We start from the raw sequence: 22671 nt of genomic DNA on the forward strand, positions 1-22671 counted from the left end.
GACTAGACCATGAAATACTATACTTAATTGAGACATACACACAAAAAAAAAAGTGCAGGAGGAGCTAAGGAATACTAATACACCTCAGCAAGAACATCAGAGGATCCAAGAACCCACATTACACCTCAAACTACAAATCCTAACGATGTGTTATTTTTCTGGGAAGACCAGAAAGCAGACCTTGTTTCCACTCAAGAGTGTGGAAATTTATTGATGAAATCTATTTTCAAGATGACATCCTATTTAAAGAGGTTGCAAAAGAAAACAAACAAATAATAAGCATAATGCTTTTTATCGGGCCTGTTCAAGTCAGCATAAAATAGCATGCCAGCTTATTTCTCCAGAATTCTTCATTAAGTTGGATGTTTGCCCTGCCTTGGATAGCCCAGGCTAACCTGATCTTGTCGGACATTGGAAGTTAAACAAAGTTGGCCTCGATCAGTATTCAGAAGGGAGACCACTAAGGAATAACAGGTTGTGATGTGAAGGTAGGCAATGGCAAGCCACCTCAGAACATCTCTTGTCTGGCAAAACCCACAGGGTTGTAACAGCTGAGCACACAACCCCAGCAGCAGCCCAGGTAAAATGGGGAAGGGGCTAGCATTGCCTCCTGGCAACCAACAAAGAATGGATGGGGGCTTACCAGGAGAAAGAGAAAGGCCCAGGCCATGCTGATGGCATCTAACAGGAAGTGATGTCACCATACTAGTGGCTTCTGGCCATGCTCTGGTATTACAGCAAAAACTCTATGGTAAAACTGACTTCTACCATAGAGTTTTTGCCCAAATACCACATCAATGCGCAGAAGTCACTGCTATGTTTGCATCACTTATGGTGTGATGCTGGTCATGTAGCCTGGGCCTTCTTCTTTCTACTGGTAAGTCCCCCTGCCAATTAAGAGGGGCAGGCCTGGTATCAGTAGACCCTTGCCTACACAAGGGGGAGGGGGTCTGGCAAACCTATAAGGCAGGGGTAGTCAACCTGTGGTCCTCCAGATGTCCATGGACTACAATTTCCATGAGCCCCTGCCAGCAAACACTGGCAGGGGCTCATGGGAATTGTAGTCCATGGACATCTGGAGGACCACAGGTTGACTACCCCTGCTATAAGGGATAGATGAGTGTAGACACTCTGAGCACCAGTTCTTCTTGGAGCTCCACCCTTCCCTGGCCAGCCAGAAATGAGCTGATTGGTTTGTTCAGGCTGCTGCAGGGACTACTCCCTTGAGCCCCATGCAGTTGGCACATGGCCAGCAAGATGGTCTTCCTCTTCTTGCTCCCAGCAGTGGTCCACAAACATGGCCTCAGATAAGTCTGGGACCCTGAAAACCCCATGAGATCTCCATAAGTTTTAAAGAAAATCCAATTGGTGCTAGAGACTTATTTAATCAACCTGGTGTTTTTTGCCATTTTCGACTGGATGTTGCTATTCTCCCTTCTTCTTCACCAAAAGTCAAAGGCGCAACTGAGACCCAGCACCACGTCATGTATTCTAGTCGGCTGGATATTCTTCTCAGCATTCATACAAGAGGACTTGGCCTCCTTTAAAAGAATCTAGCCTGGTAAAGAGTCCTGGCAAATTTGAAAGACTGTTCATTATTCTGGCGTTATTTTGTTGATCCTAAGTAAAAGTGTTCCGGGGCACTTGCTTTTCAATCATATTTGAAATGTATCGTTCCCCTCCTCCCCCCCCCCCAAAAAAAAAGGCAAATAAAGAACTGCTATCAACAATTGGCCCCATGATGGACAGAAGGGTGTTTGAGAAAAGCCAGGGAAACTACATATTTATTACATTTACATTCCGGCTTTTCTGACACGGAAGCGAAGGCAGCACATGCTGGCTCCCACGAGATCTCCTAGGCAGGCACTAACCAGATCTATAGCCCTACTTAGCATCAGCAAGACTGTCGTGTTCTGTGCCTTGGAACTAGGGAGGTGATTCAATTATGAAAGTTGTCTAGATCCATTTAAATATCCCCATTTCAATTTTGTCTTTCCTTTGGAATAAACAAACTTGTTTGGTCTTTATTTTCGCACCTATTTTACTTCTCTCGGGCTGATTTTCCCCCCTAGGATGAATGTACATTCAACATTATTTCAACATCAACAGCATAAAAAGAAACCCAGGAACGCTTGAGCACCCCTCAGTTCAAGTAACCATTTGCTCTCAAATTGCAAGCGGCCCCATTGTATACTTGGGGGGGGGGGAACAACCACCTTGCTTTTCTGAATGTGTGAAATTGTATTATGAACATTTAGCGCATGTACGCTCTTATACACTACCTCCCACATCCTCATTCCTTAACTGTTATCTTTGGTATATAATGAAAATCTCAATAAAACACATATTTCGATCTTTCTCAGGGGAGGCAAAGGAAACTGTGTCGCTTGTCTCTCTGTTCCAGGGATGCCAGCCTCCAGGTGGGACCTGGGTATTCCCCAGAATTAAAGCTCTTCTCCAGACTACAGAGACCAGTTTCCCTTGGGAAAATGGAAGCCTTGGAGAGTGGACTCTATGGACTCCGTGTCCGCCCAGGCTCCACCCCAGTCTCCAGGTATTTCCCATCCCGGATCTGGCAACCCTAACTCCTCGCCAATGGCCAAGGGGGACCTGGCAACCCTACTCAATTCTAGCACTGCTCATGACAACTTAGTCACTACCCATGTCCAAAAGAGATGTTACATTTTGGGGGCCACTTGTATCTGGGTATCCCTGGAGCAGCTTCTTTTTCTTGCACCTTCATGGCTATTCAAGGATCAGAAGAACCCTTTTCAGCTTGGAAGTGGGGTAGGAGTGGGGGTGGGGAGAGGAGAGGAGAGGAGGTCCTGCTTCCTACCCCACCATTTTCAACACTTAGAACAGCCCCATCATGGAGTTCTTTACCCTTTGTGCTCCAGAGTTATGTAAATAACACCCTGCTTCAGGATTGTTTCAGTGGCATGAGAGGGAGGCAAGAATCCCTCCCTCTCCCCACACCACAGTACCATGTGAGGAAGGGCTCCCCCTTACCTTTAGAATAACATTCCCTTCCTCCATGCTACTCTGATGGTAATCAGATGGGCAGGCCACCTGTAAGAGCTCACATGGAAAGTGTTATGATGTCTGGTTGGGTTCTTTGCTATCATCCTTGCCCATCCACCCAAAATTGCAAGTGAGAAGCAGAGGTGGCTTGCCTTCCTCTGCAGAGTCTTCCTTGGTGGTCTTCCATCCCTGTCCCAACTTTGCTTCCAAGATGAGATGAGGCTACACGATGCTGTTATCCCTCCATCAGACATGACTGTGGTGAAATTAACTCCCCAAAGAGGTACTTTAGTTGCTTGCTCGGAGGTGGGGTGGGAAGTTGCATGCTTGCCCCAGCCTTGCCCATCTTACCTTCCTGCCTGCCTCATAATGTTCATAATATGTCTTTGGATATCTAATTGGATCACATGTTCATGTTTTTGTACTGCCCCATGGGACTGTAGTTTGATCCCTGCACCACTCTAAGCATGCACCACCATGATAATGCCTCTGTGCAGGAGCAAAAGCTCACACCATGACATGGCTGATTTTATATGATGGGCCTAGGGCAGATGTTGTGAGCATGATGTTGTCAGCAGTGGTGACCCAGTCATCAGGCTGAAGGACCCTGCCCCACATTCTCACTGACCAAAGGGATTTTTTGTTAGAGGAGAGGGACTTCTCTCCTGTCTTTCCTGCAGCCGAAACTACCCTCCCAGGGTAGCTGTTGGGGACCAGGGGGCCCCAGAAGCAGAATAACAGAAGACTCTGAGGAGGGGGATCAACAAAAATCACTCCTCGCTTTGGTCCATAGGACTTTCTGCTAAATCCCACCCACCACCATCACTTCAGCTGATGGCTGAACATTTGCTTTGTGGGCACTGAATTATTCTTGATAAAAGTGATGTACAAACATTCTAAAAACAGCATCCTCGCGAAAATGGATTAAAATAGTCTCAGTGAATCATCAGCAACTGCAATGAAAATAAAAGTGACCCAACGCTGAGATGACAACAAAATACCAAATCTAAAGGAAATCCGAATGTCTTTATTGACTCATCTCAGCTTCCATCCATACCCTGCAACTTGTACGAATCCAACCTGAGAGTTGTAAGGAATGTGATGCATGGGCAGCATCATGACTTATTCAGAAGAGGGAATCATGTATGACAGTGGTCCCCAACCCCCGGGCTGGAGACCGGTCCCGGTCCATGAATCAGTTAGTACCGGGCTGTGGCTCCTCCTCGTCCTCCTCCCTAGCTGCTGCCTCGGGGGCTGCCCTGCTGCTCTGCCGCCAGCTCACTTTTGGTGCTCTCCAGTGGCCGCCATGGCTGGGCTCCCCCTTGGCGTAGCAGCTGCTGCTGGCAGCGACCCCCCAGTGGGCAGCAGGAAGTCAGGGGCGGGAAGTCAGGCAGGAAAGCAAGTGGAGCAGGGGCTCAGGCAGCATCCATTGGCAAAAGACTACACCCCCCCCCCTCAGTAAAATTGTCAAGCGTAGACCGGTCCCCAGTAATAAAAAGGTTGGGGACCACTGTTGTATGACACTGTGCATCTCAGCAGACCTTGGACTGAAGTGGGGATGTGTATCTTGAAGACGACAGGCAGTAGCTGTCTCATTATGATGGATCACAAACCTAGTTTCTAAGAATAAGGTGAAGGGCTGGCATTAGAGCAGCAACTATAACATACTTTTGGTATAGGAAATGAATGGCAGTGATTATGGTGGACCACCCTGCCATAAGAAAGAATATCCAAAATTTGTTAAAGACTGGGAGATTGATCCCATAAACAATCTCCTACTCCATCGGTCATTATAATGGCAAAGCTGAAGCTGCCAGAGTTTTAGAAATGCTACTGAACAAAACAGCAAGAAACAGAGGAAAGTATATCATAAACTAGCCTGGCACAGAGCAATATCTCATGGCAGCCATAACCGGTAGCCCAGGGCACTGAGTTATGTGCAAGTGTCCATGTGCCCTGATACTACTTTCCTTTTATTATTGAGACCCAAAGATAAAATCCCAAATCAGACTCACAGGCGGTAAAATCAGTACACCGATCACAGTAGGCACAAAAGAACAGCCAGAGACATAATTGGTGAGGGAGACCATATCCAATGATACCCTCTAGTCTAGACAAGACATGCCAGTGGAAAAAGGGAATTCACACAAGGTAAATCTCCCTTGCCTCCTACATATATAATGTTAAGATAAGATGAATGGGTATACAGACTGCTATTATTGCAAATGAACCAAGCAATAACATATTCCCTGTAAGTGGCAAAAAAATTAAGATATGGGATTCTTCTTCCATTCTGATGGAAGTCTACAATCTACCAAGCACCCAGAATGAAAAGATTCAGCAGTACAAACAACCACACAGGCCACTAAGAAGAAAAGTGAACAAAAAGCAAAAGTCCTATATAGTTTGCAGTTAGCATACTTGGAGGACCAGTTACTCCCTTATGAATCCACCCAACTGCTACTGCTATGGTCATCGGCGCTCCTGTTTTGGAGACTCTGCCTTCTTAGGCAGGGGTCACCTCTGGAGAAGATTTTCCTGGTCACGGCATCAAAACTCTAGAACTATCTCCGCAGGGAGAGTTGCCTGTTCCCTTCTGTTGCCATCTTCTGCCAGTCGGCGAAGACTCTTTTGTTTTCTTTGGCATTCCTTCAGTGATGCACCCTTCCTGAACAATATTTTAATGGGTGTTTTTAATGTCTTTGTACATATTTCTCCCTTGTTTTAATTGTTTTTATGATGTTCATGCTTTTTGGGGCAGGGAGGCTGCCTGTTGTTTTATTGTTTTATTGGGTAAATTATGGGGTTTTATTGTATTTTAATGTTTTATCATGTAAACTGCCATGAGATCTGTCGTGGAGCAGTGGTATATACATTTAAAAATAAATAAACAGCTTGAAACTGTAATTTTCTCATGTATGTTTTAATTTGTTAGCCACCTTTGCTGGACCTTGTGAGGGTTGTGTTGAAATTGGCTGCTTATTTTATCAACGTACTATGTTCACTTCTTCACAAGTTAAAATGCTAGCGGTTCAAAGTGCATGTTGATTTGACAGCTTACACCACATCTTGTTCTTTGATTGCATTTTCATATGCAAATACGACACCGGGGGTGTTATGAACCCAGAAAAGATTTCATTTGACCTGAAGTACAAGGAACTGAATCTGCAGCTCTGAGCTGTAGGATGGGAAACGCAGGGAGGTGTCTGAGCATTGATTTTTAGCCTTAGAGTAAAAACTAGATTATTGGACAACGCTTCAGTATTCCCCAGAACAATTAGGGCTTGGTTAAGGTCCTTAAAACTCTGGGTCCAGAATATATATTGTCTACCCACCCCAAAGTTATCTTTTCAGGAAGGAAGGAAGGAAGGAAGGAAGGAAGGAAGGAAGGAAGGAAGGAAGGAAGGAAGGAAGGAAGGAAGGAAGGAAGTACTCACGTTATTTCGTAGACCTGGGTTGAATTTTCTGGCCATTCCACTAGACATACCACCCGGCCAGGCACCTCTGCAGTTTTTGCATAGTAACCTTGTGGGAATGCTAACAACAAAGCCAATAGCCATATGACGAAGATGACAAACTTGGTCGCTGAGGCTGATAACCGTGGTTGCATCGGATGGATGATGGCCATGTATCTGGAACAAAGAGAGAGAGATCAAAAATATTGCGGCGAAACATAAGATTGCTGCTCTCGCCTCATAAGACCACCAGTGTGACTTATTCGTCTTCCCCATTTACCAAGGTGAGACAAATGGGAACATGGAGTAAGATGGTAAATGATTGGTGCATTATACACGTTGCCTGCCTTTGCAATAGCAAGCTCAAAGCAAGCTAACAAAAACAAAACTACAAAAGCAATTGCATTAAACCTATGCAAACTAGTAGGCAAGACTGTTGTGATGAGGTCATAATAATCTCATCGAATACTGAAAACTGACGATAAATTCTGGGTGCCTGCAGCTCAGAACTGAACAAAAGGCTTGTGTGTCCTGTATTATGTTCAGAAATTAGTTGTAGGTTCTCCAGACCTGCATGCATGGAATCTGATTAGGGTTGCCAGCTTTGGGTTGGGAAATACCTGAAGACTTGGGGGTAGAACTGGGAGTGGGCAGGATTTGGAGCAGGTAGGGGCCTCAGTGTTGTTTAATACTATCGAGTCCACCCTTCAAAGCAGCAATTTTCTCCATGGGAACTGATCTCTGTCACCTGGAGATGACATATGATTTCTGGGGATCCCCTGGTCCCATGTGGGGACTGCCATCCCTATACCTAATTCAGATTGTGACTGTGGTACATACAGCATGGAGAGAGGTTGATATATAAAGAATTCCAAATTCCATAATGGATACAGCCAAATCTTCCAGGAGGATTTATGAAGATGCACTCCCAAACAGCACTGTGCTTGGTTATCCCCAGTCTCCCTAAACTATCTCCAAGCTCTCACACTCCTTTGTCAAGACTGCCCTGAGAAAAAAAAAACATAATCCTATTTTAGCAGATATAAAAGGACTTAAATTTATTCTCACTTCCTTTCAGCTAAACTATTTACATTTCACCTTCGTCTCCATTCCAAGAACTGCCACAAGTACTCAGATGAATAAGAATCAAAATCCTACCTCCCCTCTCAACAATTTCTTGAGGGTTCGGGGAGCAGAAACGACGGATTCCAAATTTAGGAATGTCTAATACAACGGTGTCACAAGAGTGCGCTAGAGCTTTTTATTAGATGCTCCATTTCTCGAGAAGTCAATTAAACCCCTATGAGGTATTCTTCTTCAAGCATTAGAAAGAACACTGGGGTTCCATCATTTTGGAGAGAAATTCTTGGAGCCAGTGCCCAGGGGGGGTGTCCAAAGATGGAATAGTCCCAATTGAGAAGCTGAGGGCTCTGGGTTGCTACACTTGTAGAAAAAATGGAGGGGGGGGGGTGGTTCAGGATTTACCTGCTTCATTGAACTCTCAGAAAACCTAAGGTCAAAACTGAAGGTATGGCTATGAGTCCTTATTATTTAACCTGCAATTTAAAGTGGTGAAGGATGCAGCGCCATGAGCTTTCAAAGACAGGGCAGAACAGAAATCCCCAAATAAATAAATAAATGGCATGGTCATGCCAGCATCACATCTGGGCAAAAACTAGTACATGACATCAGAAATTGGCAGATGTTCAAGAAACCCTATGATAAATTCCATAGAGCAGGGGTAGTCAAACTGTGGCCCTCCAGATGTCCATGGACTACAATTCCCATGGAAATTGTAGTCCATGGACATCTGGAGGGTGGCAGTTTGACTAACCCTGCTGTAGAGCTTCTAGAGTCAGCAAGTAGACATTGCATCGAGGTTTTTGCCCAGATGTGATGTTGGCACAAAGCTCTTGCTCTGTCTCCTAAAGCGCCTGGGATGCCGGAATGCCATTCTGCCCCCCCCCAGCTGCAGGGTTATCTAACAATAAGATGCAGAAATTAGTCTTGGAGGAAGATGCGAACTGGAAATCAGAGTAGAACCTGCAGTGTGTGTGTGTGTGCACTCAAAGCTGCACGGCCTGAGCAATAAGCAAAGTGATTGAGCAGCTTAATTTTGGATACTGTGTGACCTAGGCAGAGCAGAAAGGAGGAAAAAGCTATGATGGTTGAGTCAGGGGCCTGGAACTGACCACAAAGTTCATATGGGTTAAACTTAAATTTCAGCAGCGGCCCTATGGGGGCTTCTCTTGCCTGTCCTCAGCGTGTATTGTAAAAACAAATTAGTATGCCGGTGGTAAGAATCACAATGGAAGCGGCTGGCCGCTAAACCCATTTTAAAAACCTGGTCTCCAAAGATACAATTATCTGGAGAAAGATTTCACCGGAAGGCTTAAATTCCTCACCTTCTCCCAACCAGCGTTCAGATTTGTATCCAGCTGATGCATATGCTGGCCCAACAAGCCCAGCCCCTGAGAGAGAGATCCTCATTCTTTCACACAATAAACATTGTCCTCTCCCAAGAGCGCTGAAGGTCAAAGTTACCCAGATGCAGAATAACTGGGGGGGAAAAGGCAGAGCAGGGAAGACTCAAGCCTGAAGATGCCACAGAGCAAATTCTGCCAAGCATTGTTCCTCCAAAGAGCCCAGGGGCAAATCTGACTCAAAGGGAAATGGGAGAAAGACTTCAAGCTTAGGGGCTTTATAAAATCTCTAAAACTGAGCTGTTGCTCCCTTGAAATCTGTCTGAAATCTCCTTGAGGGACAAGCTGTGCTGGAAAAATTAAGAAGGGCCATGATAGATTGCTCAAGAAGAGCAAAACCTTAATCATTGTAGCTGCTACAAAAGAAACAGAAATAAATGATAGGTTCAGATTGGCAGGATAGAACTGGGCAAGATGTGACAAAATAGTTTTATGTCCTAGCTGGAGAGTTTTTGGGAGGAAGTAACGTGTCCAGCTGTGATAGGGGACCCCCTTTTCTTTTTTAAACACGCAACTGGATTAGTATTGGAGTGTGTAAACATAAACTAAATCTTTGGGGCAGGGGTAGTCAAACTGCGGCCCTCCAAATGTCCATGGACTACAATTCCCATGAGCCTCTGCCAGCATCCAGGGCTGCGCATCCTGGATTAGGGCGTTGGGCTGGCAGGAGTTCATGTAGTCCTTGTGAAGTTAAAGTGTACAATGTATGGGAGAGAATGCATTGCAGCAGCAGAAGGAAAGAAAGAAAGAGGGAGTAACATGGAACACACCCCGATGCACCATCGCCAGCAACAACAGGTTGGCTTCTGCTCCTTATCAGCGGCTCACCGCTAATCCATCTTGTTAATTATGCCTTCCCCATAGAACCTCAGATGCGAGGGCTTTGAAACTGCCCTGAGGACGACATTTGAAAATCTAATGAATCTCACAGCATCAGTCTCAAGCCAGGTTCCCCTCCCATTATCCCCATTTTCAGAGACTTGCTCTGAACTAAGATTACATCCCAGGGGCTGTTTACTCCAGACTGAAACTTTTAGGAAAGACAGGCCCGGGGAGCCCTGAGAACCAGGCCCTGGATTCCTGCTCCCTTCATCAACAAAGCAGAAGAAGAAGAGTTGGTTCTTCTATGCCGCTTTTCTCTACCCAATGGAGTTTCAAAGTGGCTTACAGTCGCCTTCCCATTCCTCTCCCCACAACAGACACCCGGCAAGGTAGGTGAGGCTGAGAGAGCCCTGATATTACTGTTCGGTCAGAACAGTTTTATCAGTGCTGTGGTGAGCCCAAGGTCACCCAGCTGGTTGCATGTGGGGGAGCGCAGAATCGAACCTGGCATGCCAGATTAGAAGTCCTTACTCCTACCCACTACACCAAACTGGCTCTGGAATGAGACCCACAGGCAGTTAAAGCCAATGCCCCAATATCGTCAGAGTGCCACTGTGGTGCAGTGATGAGAAGGCCGCCAGTCACACCAGCCTGGTCTGTCTAACAGGGTTGCTGTGGGGAGAATGAGTCAGTTTTATGATAGGTGATCTTTGGAATGAAAAAGCTGGAATCAGTAAATATTAGGAACTGGCACTTCCACCAAAGGACCACTGAAGTAGGATCAGCACAATTTCTGCTTTGTGCAGGAAACTCAGGGAGGCTGGACAGCTCTCTCCCCTAGGCAGGATCCTCAGGGAGGCTGGGCAGCTCTCTCCCTTATGCTGCCTCCAGTCTTACTAGGTAACTTGTGAGGAGTCATCACCCAAATTCGAAGGCTACTGCTTCTTATCTTTTTTTCAGTTTTGCTCATCCTCTTTTAATATTTCCTCTTCATAGTACTCTCTATATTAAGGGACTCTGAACATCAGCCTTGCTTAATTTCTAGGCACTAGAAAAAAAAATGGCTTCCATGGGGTGCTGCAGCCCATTACAAAATGCTGGGAAGTTGCAAGCCAAGCATCCTCCTGCGGTGGAGGTACCTGTTTCTGAATGAACATTCCCTCAAAGTAATGCCTTTTGGTTTCCTCTTGAAGACTGGTTAATTGCTTTGAAGAAACCGATCCTTAGTCAAAGAAAACTCATCAGCAGACACTATAATGCCAATGGGTGCAACACTGGAAGACAATGCTATACAGGAGCTGAATGCAAGTCTCTGCTTAGGGGCACCAAATGGGCAGAGAGTGGCAATATGGCCTCTACCTGTCATTTCCTCCCTGAACCTTGCCATTGCTACTTGGCCTGCTCCAAGGTGAACATCCTCCCTTGGATTCAAACAAAGTGGCATAGGAGGAGGGGGCATGGGGCTGCATAACGCCCAGCAGTGTGGGGGTCACATTGGGAATTTTCTGGGCAACTCACCCCTGCCATTGCAGTGTCTCAGCTGCCTTCACTGCTTTCTAAATCTTTGGATTGTGAAGTAGTAAAGTCAACTCTGATCAACGAGTAAGCTGAAGCTATGTCTATTAGTGACTCATTGGTCACAAAGTCAAGCACACATACTTAGTAAACCCAACAGCTTCCTCTGAAGAAAAAGAAACCACACTTCGATGACATTACTATTCTGCACTTTAACATTTTAGTGTGGGTTTCCCAACATTTCCATGACAACACGTTATCCCTCAAGTCCGATGGTACACCAAGGTGGCTCTGAGCACAAAGTGAAAGAAGTAATAGAACAATTGGTTGGTTGCATCTGGAAGTCTACAGCATGAATGGTTAGCTCAGAGTGGGCAGACCCCTTCCCCAGCTCTGATGGATGCAAGAGATATCAAGTGGCACTCATAGTTTATATTTCTTGCAGAGTTGTGAAATGCTTCACAAATGACAACACAGATCCACATGGAGAACGGATGATGCATGGATGGGCAATCTGTTTCACATTAGGACTTCTAGATCTTTAACAGTTGCATAAAAGAGGTTTGCTAACTGTTTTTCTTTCACTAACCATGGGCTTTAGCATCCCAGACAAGTGCAGCTGTTTGCCCCAGAAAACTTATGGTCTGAAATGGGGGCAACGAGACAGGGAAAGGACAGGGAGGCAAGGCTAACGATGCAAACTCAATCACCATGCTGCAAAGGTTTGAAAAGTGGTTCTGGCTAGACTCTACCCACAGAACCTTTGAGTTGGGATGGTCTTTTTATATCTAGCCCCCGGTCAGTGCTGGGAAACTGCATCCACAACAGCATCCACAACAGATGTATGTTCAACCTTTACTTGAAAACCTCGAATGAGGGAGATCTAGGGTTGCGATGTTAACGCTGGCAACTGGTGGGAGGGTACTGCAGCATGGAGAAGATTCCGGCTAGAAGCACCTGACCCCAGACCAATGAAGGAAGGCAGCATTTGAAAGGAGAGGGGCAACAGGGATGCCAGCTTCCAGGGGAACAGGAGTTCTTGTGGAATTATAGCTCATCTCCAGTTTGCCTGGATGCTTTAGAAGGTGAGCTCAATGGCATTGTACCCCACTGAGGTCCCTGTTCAACCCAGGCTCCTTCCAGAAATCTCCAGGAGTTTCCCAACTTGGATATGGCACCTGTAGGGAGCAGGTCCTTCACTCCCAGTTGTCAGAAGCCTACTGGTAGCCAGAAGCAACTCTAGAAGCCCCAGCCAGTTGTGTTACCATCCGTAAAACTAGTTTATCTGCTTGCTTGTCCTTCCTGCATAGAGACAGAATAGTTGAGAAGCTCCACAGTCTTTCATTGCGTGACAAACTGAGCAGTGTTTCCCCTCTGACTCCCAGGGTTCACATGACAGAGATAGCCAGGCATGTATAAGTGGATCTTCCCATTTTTGCTAATTTAGATCATTACCACAGACTCTCTCTCTCTCGCTCTCCTTCTTCCTTTATTTACCTGCTACCTGGTGAAGTGGCAACCAAGAAGTGGAGCCATCTGGTGGCTCATCTCAGGGCTCACAAGGACAGGGGAGGAGCCCCCCTGCCTACAACCCCCTCCACCACCACCACCACACACTTCTAGCAGAGTGAGAACAGCTTGAAAATTGGACAGAACGATAACAACTCCTCTTGTAAGCCTCCTGCTACCAGATGCACCCAGCAAGGCAGTCTGTTCATTATATTTCAGAGAATAAATTCTTCATGGGGGAAATTCACAATGCTCCATTAGAGGTTATTGGAGACCAAGAGAGCTCAATGAAGCCTGCGTCGAGCGCTCTTGTGAGTTCCATGGCTATAAAAGTTATGAGCTGGGGATCAGGGCATTGTTTTTTGATATATGTGAATGAAAGTCAAAGAAACCACTGCAAGGGCAATGAGACAAGCAGACTTTTCAAACCACCCGGATGATTTTTATTTGTTTTTGTTTGTTTGTTTTACAACCTGGCTCCCTGCATCAAATTTACAAGCAAGCAAGCTGGAAAAATGAGAGCAAGGAGCAGGGAACCAATTACCCCCCCCCCCAGCCTGATCCTAAATAGACTTCATTGGAAGCCCCCTTGATTTCCAGGGCACTGACTCATGAGTAAATGCACTCAGGATCATGCATGCAATGCACTAGTGTCCTATTCCACACCAGCTGTGAAACATTTAATTACTGGCCTAACCCAAAATGTTTTCTGCAAAGGCTGTTTTGTTAGCCAGCTCATTTAGGAGAGAGGCTGCAGCTGGCAGCTGAACCTCGAAGCATTTCCCATGTCCCTGTCAGGCCTTCCCCCAAGCATTAGCTATGTTTTATACCCCAGTTTTTGCCAGATTTCTGAATGTTGCCTCAGAACCCCTCCCTGGTTTCTGTTTCTGTCTTTTTTTTGCCTTTCCTCTTTCTTAAAATACTCTAGTTTGGATTTTTAAATTTAAATTAGTGCATGTTTTGCAGCTGTAAATGAGCTGCTTTGAAAGGTTGGCTAGGAATTTTACAATGAATATTTGAAAACAAAGGGGGGGGAAAGGAAATTTTCACCCACTTGCTGAGCTTTTTTGTAGTTTGTAAATTCATACATTTCTACCAAATACTTAAACATTATTTCTACAGCTTTTTTTGTTGTTGCCTGAATTTGACTGATAGCCTGTAACTAAGGAGACATTAATTCATTATGGGTTTTAACATTTCCAAAACAATGTTAAGTATAATCAAGTAGATTTTGCTTTGAAAGCTTTTTGAAAGTCTCTGGCTTTCAAAATCGCTTTTGATTTCTAGTATTGTGCCTACGCCAGTTGCGTTGCTGTAATCAAATTCAATGTAATGATTTGTTGCTCCGTAGGAATCTTGGCTCCATAATTTAATAACATTGCTTCAGGAATATTTTCTCTCTCCTTATCAAAAGCCCTAAAACACTGCTATTTCATTCCAGCTCACAACTGCTGCTGGACAGGGCCACCACATAGAAACCAAATCTGCTGGTACAGTCCGTGCTGAGCTGGATGAACTACAACTTCAGTCTCCTTATCTGCCTTCCTGCCAGTACAGTCTGAAGCATCTGAACACAGACATCTCCCCCCCCCCATAAGGTCCCTAATTTATTTTATGTGATATTCCAATACTTGCATAACATTTTATTAATATTAAGACAACGCCCACCACCACTGCCGCTTCTAATGAAAAGGAAAACTTTGGGAAACCATTTTGCATATGTTGGATAATGTACTTCAATATGTTTTTGCAGCGGGATTTTTCTATGCAGAACAGGAAAACCTACTTCTACAGTGCATTGAACGTGCCTTATGCAACATGCGTGGAATGGGCTGATCCTGACTCTCCCATCTACTGCCTGGTTTCGCCCAGAGGTTGCATTATTAACCAAACAGAGGCACCTGCAGATAGATATAGTCCAATCCACCTCACATGGAACAAGGGCTGACCTTTGGCCACAGCAAGGGGCAGGGAAATGAGAGGGGTTAGGGATGCCAACTTCCAGGAGGTAATAGAGAGAGCGGCTTGTCAGAATCGCAGAAGGCAAAACAGCCAAGGGAGCTGACAAAAAGGCTACAAACATTTATCAGATTTACTTGTCCCGAGAGTCATTAAATTTTGTGGGGAGGATTCTGTTGAGTGACTACATTTTGAGGAAGTGTCTTTTCCCCCCCCCCTCATTTCAAATTTTATTTATAATCCATTTAATAAAAGTACATTTAACCATCTCAAAAGTAATATGTTAAAAGATTATACTACATTTAGAAATAATAACTTCCAACTGTGTTTGTCGAAGAATATGCAAGAAAAATATCACTAAGTCTCCTACACAAAATTTCTATCCATTCTCATTTCCCCTTATAAATCATAAATCATAACCAATAGTCAAAAATCCACACTTTATACTTTTTCCTAATAAAAGTATAATTTTGAGGAAGTTTCTATTGAACTAAGGTGTTGAGACTGTTTCAAATATTTGTCCAGATCAAAAGATGACAAATTACTCGGTATAATATTGATTTGATTGTGGCACTGAAGAATACTCTATTGGAAACGCTTCTGGCATGACTCCAATTTTTGAATAAAGGACACTTTCATTTGGTAAACTTTTTTAGCCTTTTTGTCAACTTCCAGGGGGTGGTTGGAGGCCTCCCACTATTACAACTGATCTCTAGGCAACAGAGATCTATCTACCTGGAGAAAATGGCCACCTGGGAAGGTGGATTCTATGCCATTGAAGTCCCTCTCCTGCCAAAACCCTGCCATTCTAAGGTTCCAACCCCCAAATCTCCAGGTGGCAACCCTACCCAGGGCCCTGCTTCTCTGACTGGTAGTAGCTATCCAAGTCAAAGGTAGAGGGGTCAAATATTCACAACAGAATAAGAACAATAAAATACAATAAAACCCCTATAAAACACCCCTTTCAACGATCTCTTACTATCCCTTATTACTCCTTGATCCTTTTAACTGGAGACGTCAGCAACTGAACTAGGAACCTTTCACTTGCAAACCAGATGCTCTAACTCTTATTTATTTAAAGATTTATATAATGCCTCTCCTGACATATGTTGGCTCGGGGTGGCTCACAATAAAACAGTAAAAGCCCCATAAAATACAATACAACATTAAAGCGTCATCCATCCCCAAAGTTAGACTAACATCAAAAACTAACATCAAGATGGCGGTAAAAACAAGAGAAAAGAACCACCCCCCATAACTTCACTGCTCCAACCTCAAGCCACTACCGTGGCTCCAATGGTGTATCTATGATTGTGATCTTCCTCTGAGCTGCAGATCCACCCCAAGGTGAAATCTGGGCATAAAACTGCCTTGGACTGAGTCAAATCGTTGGTCTATGAAGGATAACATTGTCCAGTCCAGTTGGCCGCAGGTCTCATGTAGAGAATTTACATGTCACCACTACTGATTCTATGAAAACTGGAGATGCCCAGGGTGGAACTTGGGACCTTCAGCATGTAAAACACACTGAGCCACAGCCCCATTGCATGGCCAATGGCCACTTGCATGGTGTCCATAGCATTCTGACTGCACAGAAGACGGGCATTCTGACAGACCTTACTGGACCGAAAGCATGTCCAGAACCTCAGAACATATGTGCAGTGAAACATGGGATATGTAGAATTCCAAAATAGTGGAAAGTAGTTTTCTTATAGTAATGGGTGTACAAAACAAAACAAAAGCACAGCTCCTTGCAGGGATCTATAGGGTGACTACATAGAAAATGGGAAATGGAAGGAATGACCGGGGCCCTTGGCTGGAGGAAAGTTTTGAAGCCATTCCTTGCACTGTTTCCCCAATAAATCTCCAGTCATATCGGTCAATGGCAGCATGGGCAGCTCCTGTATTATGCTAAGGCCAAGCCCACAGTCTTAAGAATAGAGGGTGTTTAGATTCCCTGGCTTCCCAAGTGCATTTTGTCCTCGTTAAACTTTCCTCCCCTGCCCATTGAAAATGTCCATGATGACTCTCATCCTTTTCCTCTGAGCTTTGGGAAAGCCAGACCAGGCCGGATCTCATGCCCTCCCCTGTCTACTGCCGGCTCTCCAAAATAAGTGCCCTGGCTCAGAGGAGGATGCTGGCCAGCTGGTCCAGTCACGCTGTCAGTGCCAGATCAAAGAGAACTGGGCATGCTGGCAAGTAGAGTGCTCCCCGTTTCCTACAGGGACAACCAACAGCAGAGGTGTGAAGGCTGCTACTTCCTCTCTAAGAAGACATCCTGTTTTCTCGTACAAAGTACAAGAAGAACATGTTGCGTTTTAAAAAAAATGCTGTCTTTTTTTTAACTCCTGGCAAACTTAAAGGCATTTAATTCCGTCTCTTCTAAATGCTTACCGTTGGGAGCTTGATTCTGCGTTCCACCTGTGGACAGCACATGCATAACCTGAATAGTGCCTTTGAATTGTTCAAGGCTGTCTGTCATCTGTAACCAGCATTCTGGAAGAACTGTCTGCGTTATTCCTTCCTCCCCAGTACAGAGAGGGGTTGACAGAGTCTCCTGTCCACGGCCTCCTTGTCATGTCAGGATTCAGCTCAGAACCAGGTACTTCCTGGTTCACAACTCAGCCCCTTTATCACCATGGTCTCCCTCACAGAGGCATTTTTGCTGGCAACGTCCCCTGCACTTTTTGACCTTTCATTAGGACCAACAAAAATAGCACAATGTCTGAGCTGTTGAGCTCTCTAGAACTCTTTGTCAGCCTGGATGTTTAAAAAGGAGAGAGGGAAACGTTGTTTCAGGCTACAGTCTTGAGGCCTCTTGGATTTTTTACTCTCTCTTTTTGGTTTGGCTTCTGCTTTGGAGCAGCACAGCTTCCTCTGTGTCAGATGTTTTTGGTGCTTCCCTCCCAAAGTGACCTTCCTGTGCACAAGATGTCAACCACTTGGTTTATGCCCCTCTTCTATTTATGTATTTGTGGGTTGATGTGACCTCTGAAGGAGATCCAATTGGATCAAAATGTGTCAGGTCGTTTTGGTATCTATGGCATATTTTTGGCCACTATTTATGTTACTCAAAGCATTTTGGTATATTTTTTTTACTACAATTTTAATGTATAATTTTTAATTGGCCTTGTCAAGCACCATGCAACAAAACATGCATTTAATATGGATTCAAGTGGGTAGCCCTGTTGGTCTGAAGTAGCACAACAAAAATAGAGTCCAATAGCACCTTTAAGACCAACAAGGATTTATTCAAGGTGTGAGCGTTCGAGTGCATGGGATTCTATTTTTGTTATGCATTTAATATATTTTTATAATAATAATGTTTAGATTTCTCAACCTTTTGGTTTCCCCCTCCAAAATCTTCAGGCGTTTCTCAACCTGCAGCTGGCAGCCCAACTTGCCATCAGCAGAAGCAACCTGAAGACCACTCCCGAGTCTAAAAAGTTGGACCGCGAACCTTGAAGGGTTGCGTGTCAAGGATGGATCCAGGGTCTCGTTTGGAGTAATCTGCATTTTAATAACTACTAGGCCCAGTGCCAAGCCACAGCGTCCTAGTCCTCATAATGACGGGAAGAAATGTGAAAGCCCAAAAGGGAGCAGGCACACCCCGCCTCTGAAATGTCAGAAATAACCTAGTTATAAAGCACTAGAATGTACTGCCACTGAAATGGAATGCACAGTTTAGGAAATGAAATCATCAACATCCACTTACAATTCAGAGGCATCCTTGTGTGCAGTCAGATGAGACGTTACATGTGTTTGCAGCAGGCCAAACACCTTGTTATGACATGATTGAGACGCTCGTAAAATCCACAAATGAAAAGGCATACCAAATGATGGATAAGGAGTACGCACATTGTTTTTCTGCTCCTCTCCCCTGCCACCTTCCTCATTACCTACTCACCACTGCCCTCTGCTTGGGTACCCCTCCCTCCCTTCCTGGGGAGAGGGGTAAAGAGTACGTGGGCTTTAATTTTATTTCTGTATTTAAGACTGCTGTCCAAAGGACACGTGCCCAGGCAGTGACCCCACCACGTGGTGGCCATCAGCGTGCTTACTGAGGACCACATGCCTCTTATTCCCAGTCCCGAGGTCTTTGTTTACAAGTCCCGTCACAAGCACTGATGATATTTAAAAGCTCTGCGCACAAGAAGGGCTTTGGACTAATACAGCTCATATATCCTCAGTCTTGGGGGACTCTTCAAACACCTTTTCCCTGAAGCAAAGAGACAATCCTGGCTTTCTTCTACCTCAGTAGGAAATGATTCGAGAGATACCAGGAGACAAAGTTTCTGAGTTTAGATTTTAATGAGAGGCATTGCCAAAATCTTTCTGGAATTTCAAGAGTATTATGACTACCAGTGTAGGGTTGCACCATGGCCACCAGCGCGGGAGGAAGGGGGAAATTAGGGTTGCCAAATCTAGCTTGGGAAACTCCCGGAGATTTGGGGAAGGGAGTGGCCTCTGTGGGGTACAAGGCCATCGAGTCCACCTTCTAAAGCAGGGGTGGTCAAACTGCGGCCCTCCAGATGTCCATGGACTACAATTCCCACGAGCCCCTGCCAGCATTTGCTGGCAGGGGCTTCTGGGAATTGTAGTCCATGGACATCTGGAGGGCCGCAGTTTGACCACCCCTGTTCTAAAGCATCCAGGGGCAAAGCTGATTTATCCATTAGGCAGGGGAACCACAGTGCCTATGGCCCACGATACTTTTAGGGCCCCACGAAAATATTTTAATTTCTTTTAAATTCAGAAGGGGGTAAAAATGAACTTTTATGATCAAAGAAGATGCTTTAATTTTTTTCTCATGTAAGACAAAAATTGTTTAGGGGCCACAAAACGTTAGGAAATTTAGCCTAAAAATGTAGCTTTGCACCTTGTTCCTTTTTTCTCCTATCCACTGGCGTGGCCTTATCTTCTTCCTGCCTCTGTAGAAGGCAGTTTCCTGTAATCTCCCAGATCACAGCTTTAACTTCTTTATAAGTGGGACTTCAAAAAGGGTTTGTCAAGCACTTGGGCTTTCATCCCTGGGCTACGTTTGCCAACTTTAAGGTTACATAAGGGAGAGAATAGGAGAGAGGTGGGTATGTAACAATTTAGTGTCTTTCAAACCAAAGGAATTTTCTGCATTGTGCTTTTAAGAGTTTTGCATGCAGCAGATTTTGCTCTTGAAAAATGAAATCAAATTTGAAATCAAATTTGCTAAAGACTTGTGCTAAGACTTGAGGTTAAACCCAGTGCCCAGAAACCTGCAGTGATGATCAGCCTGACCTTATATTTACTTATAGTCAAGTCTCATAGGTTTAATGGGAGATTATTCCCATATAACTGTGTGTGAGACTATAGCACAAGTAGTTCTTCCACCTTTCCATCAGCATCTCTTTTTGCCATCTTCTGAACCTGCTCCAGTTTGTCTACATTCTTTCTGCTAGCTTGTCTACAGTTAATAGCTACATACTTCTCTTTATGGGGACAGAGAGCCAAGGAGATTTGTATAAGTCCACAACATGTCACTTAACCCTTCAAAAAATAGGCAATGAATGAACACTGAAAAATTGCATAATGAGAGTTCTATTTTGTAGGGGATTTCGTGTTGTTTGGGGATTACATGTTGTTTGCAGAAACAATAAACAAACATGTTTGGCAAAGACGGATTTTTGGAGTGCATTTATATTTTACAGTATCCTGAGGCATTGGTGCATATCCCTGAAAAGGCAACATTAACAAAATAATAGAGAAAACATGTTTTGTATACAATGTATATCTACACATCATAAACACACACACACATATTTTGCACCAAACCCGTGATTTACATTCTGAAGTTCTCCCTTGCAGGAAGACAGCCAGAGAGGAACCCAAGGCATAACGAAGATGCAGAATGAAAGAGCTCTGTCTGCTCATCTTTATGTGGAAGGAGATGGAGAACCATATTGGCAGCAAAGGAGGCTGCAATCAGAGGGCTGCAGCTGGCTGGCAAGAGGGAGCCCGGAGGGGGGGGGGGCTCCAAAGGTTTGCTCTGGGGTTGACAGGCACCATCTGCTCCCCCCTCCCACTCAGCTTCTACATTTCTGCATAAACAGATGTTGCCAATAAGCCCTTCCATACTACCTTCTTACAAACCCCCTGCCTTTGTAAAGGTTGCCTCTGGCACTTCTTGGGGCTCAGGGAACAAACCAGAATACTTGTTCCCTAGAACCAGGATGCTTGGGTAGAAACATGGGCTTGTTAGTGGGGCTAGTAAGGTAAAGGTATCCCCTGTGCAAGCACCGAGTCATGTCTGACCCTTGGGGCGACGCCTTCTAGCGTTTTCATAGTAGACTCAATACGGGGTGGTTTGCCAGTGCCTTCCCCAGTCATTACCGTTTACCCCCCAGCAGCAAGCTGGGTGCTCATTTTACAGACTTCGGCAGGATGGAAGGCTGAGTCAACCTTGAGCCGGCTGCTGGGATTGAACTCCCAGTCCCATGGGCAGAGCTTCAGACTGCATGTCTGCTGCCTTACCTCTCTGCGCCAAAGAGGCTCTTGTGGGGCTAATATCTCTGGCCATTTCCCTCTTGTCCCCATTCGGATCCAGAAAGTAGAGCAGCTAAAAACCATGCCGTTGCCCCTTTACTGTGCACTCGGGAACACCGTCTGGGAGTCTTATTTAGACAGTCTGCTCTTCCCAAACTCTTTTTGACTAAAGCTGGTTCCTTCTTGAAGGGAGTGATTCACTTCTCACTATTATTTGGGACACAAACCGGCAAGAGACATTTCGACAAAGCAGGCTTGCCAGGCAAAAAATAAATAAAATAAAATGGCCCAGCTCCCCACAGTGAAACATTCTTCCAGAGAACAATTGATTGGCGAAGAGTCCAAAGCGCCTTCCGAATCCAAATGCCAGCTCTATTGACAGAGATGAATCACCTGCACGGGGAGAGCATCAGCTACGTTTTACTCTGTATTTGGCCATTCTCCGTCCCAAGGATGAGGGTTAAACGCAGCAATCTCGGATGTTCAGGCAGGGAACGCTCAGCCCTGATGCAGCCAACATATGTCCCCCCTCCAAGGCATCATGAGAGGCGATAATCTTCCATGGCATGCGGCATCCAGGGGCTTGCTTTTCCCTTTGATGCATGAGCTAATTTCAGATTTGCCGTGTCTGCTTCCCAGCCTTGCTGGAATATGTTGGTGTCATGGACTCTGAATAGCTGCGCTGCGCACCAAATCCGAAATCGTACGTACGTGTAGGAAAGTAAATCCCTAACTGGGGCAATGAGCCTTTCCCCATAATCCACAACAAGCACATCAGGAAGAGACCATGTGGGGGGGGGGTCATGGTGAGGGTGTGAAGAAAAAACAAGAGGGATGGAGGTTCGTAGGCAGGCAGTGAGAACTTGGTACACCATGTGGGGCTCCTTGGAGGGATGGTGGGATGAAAATGTTATTGATGAGTCAGGGGCCACCAACCAATGGACAATAGGAGCAGTTGCCCTGGTTCATGGGGGGGGGACACAAGTGCCCAGGGCCCCCCTCAGGATTAGGAAATACCTGGAGATCATGGAGGTGGAGGCTGAGGAGGGTGGGGCTTGGAGAGGGAATTCAGTGGGGCACAATGCCAGAGAGTCCACACCAAGAGATTTCCGGTCACCTTCTGGAGGTTGGCAGTCCTAGCCTCACTCTGTGAGAGTGGAATGGAAAGAGACAGTTTCCCCCACCACTGCTTGCTCCTGTGCTGTCTGTGGCTTGAGCTGCCCACTTGCAGGGACAGCTGTTTGTGCCTGCCTCATCCATGGGTCAAGCAGCTGGCTCAGCAGAGGTTGCTTGTGTCTGTCTGCCCGTTTCCAGCGACAGCTCCAACCACCTCCTGCAGGGTAAGGGCTCCTCCTTGCTTGGCCCTGGTGAAGAGCGGCTGCAGATGA

At 45.4% G+C, this 22671-nt stretch overlaps 1 protein-coding gene across 1 annotated transcript in view; it reads right to left on the reverse strand.

Annotated features, from left to right (window-relative positions):
- TACR1 (tachykinin receptor 1) overlaps positions 1 to 22671 on the reverse strand; it is a 56738-nt gene that overhangs the window by 27214 nt on the left and 6853 nt on the right. The window contains exon 2 of the mRNA XM_077305706.1: positions 6459 to 6653. Within this exon, the coding sequence (XP_077161821.1) occupies positions 6459 to 6653 (195 nt within the window). The remainder of the gene's footprint in view (positions 1 to 6458; positions 6654 to 22671) is intronic.

Source organism: Paroedura picta, chromosome 12 (assembly GCF_049243985.1).
Source record: "Paroedura picta isolate Pp20150507F chromosome 12, Ppicta_v3.0, whole genome shotgun sequence".
NCBI lineage: Eukaryota > Metazoa > Chordata > Lepidosauria > Squamata > Gekkonidae > Paroedura > Paroedura picta.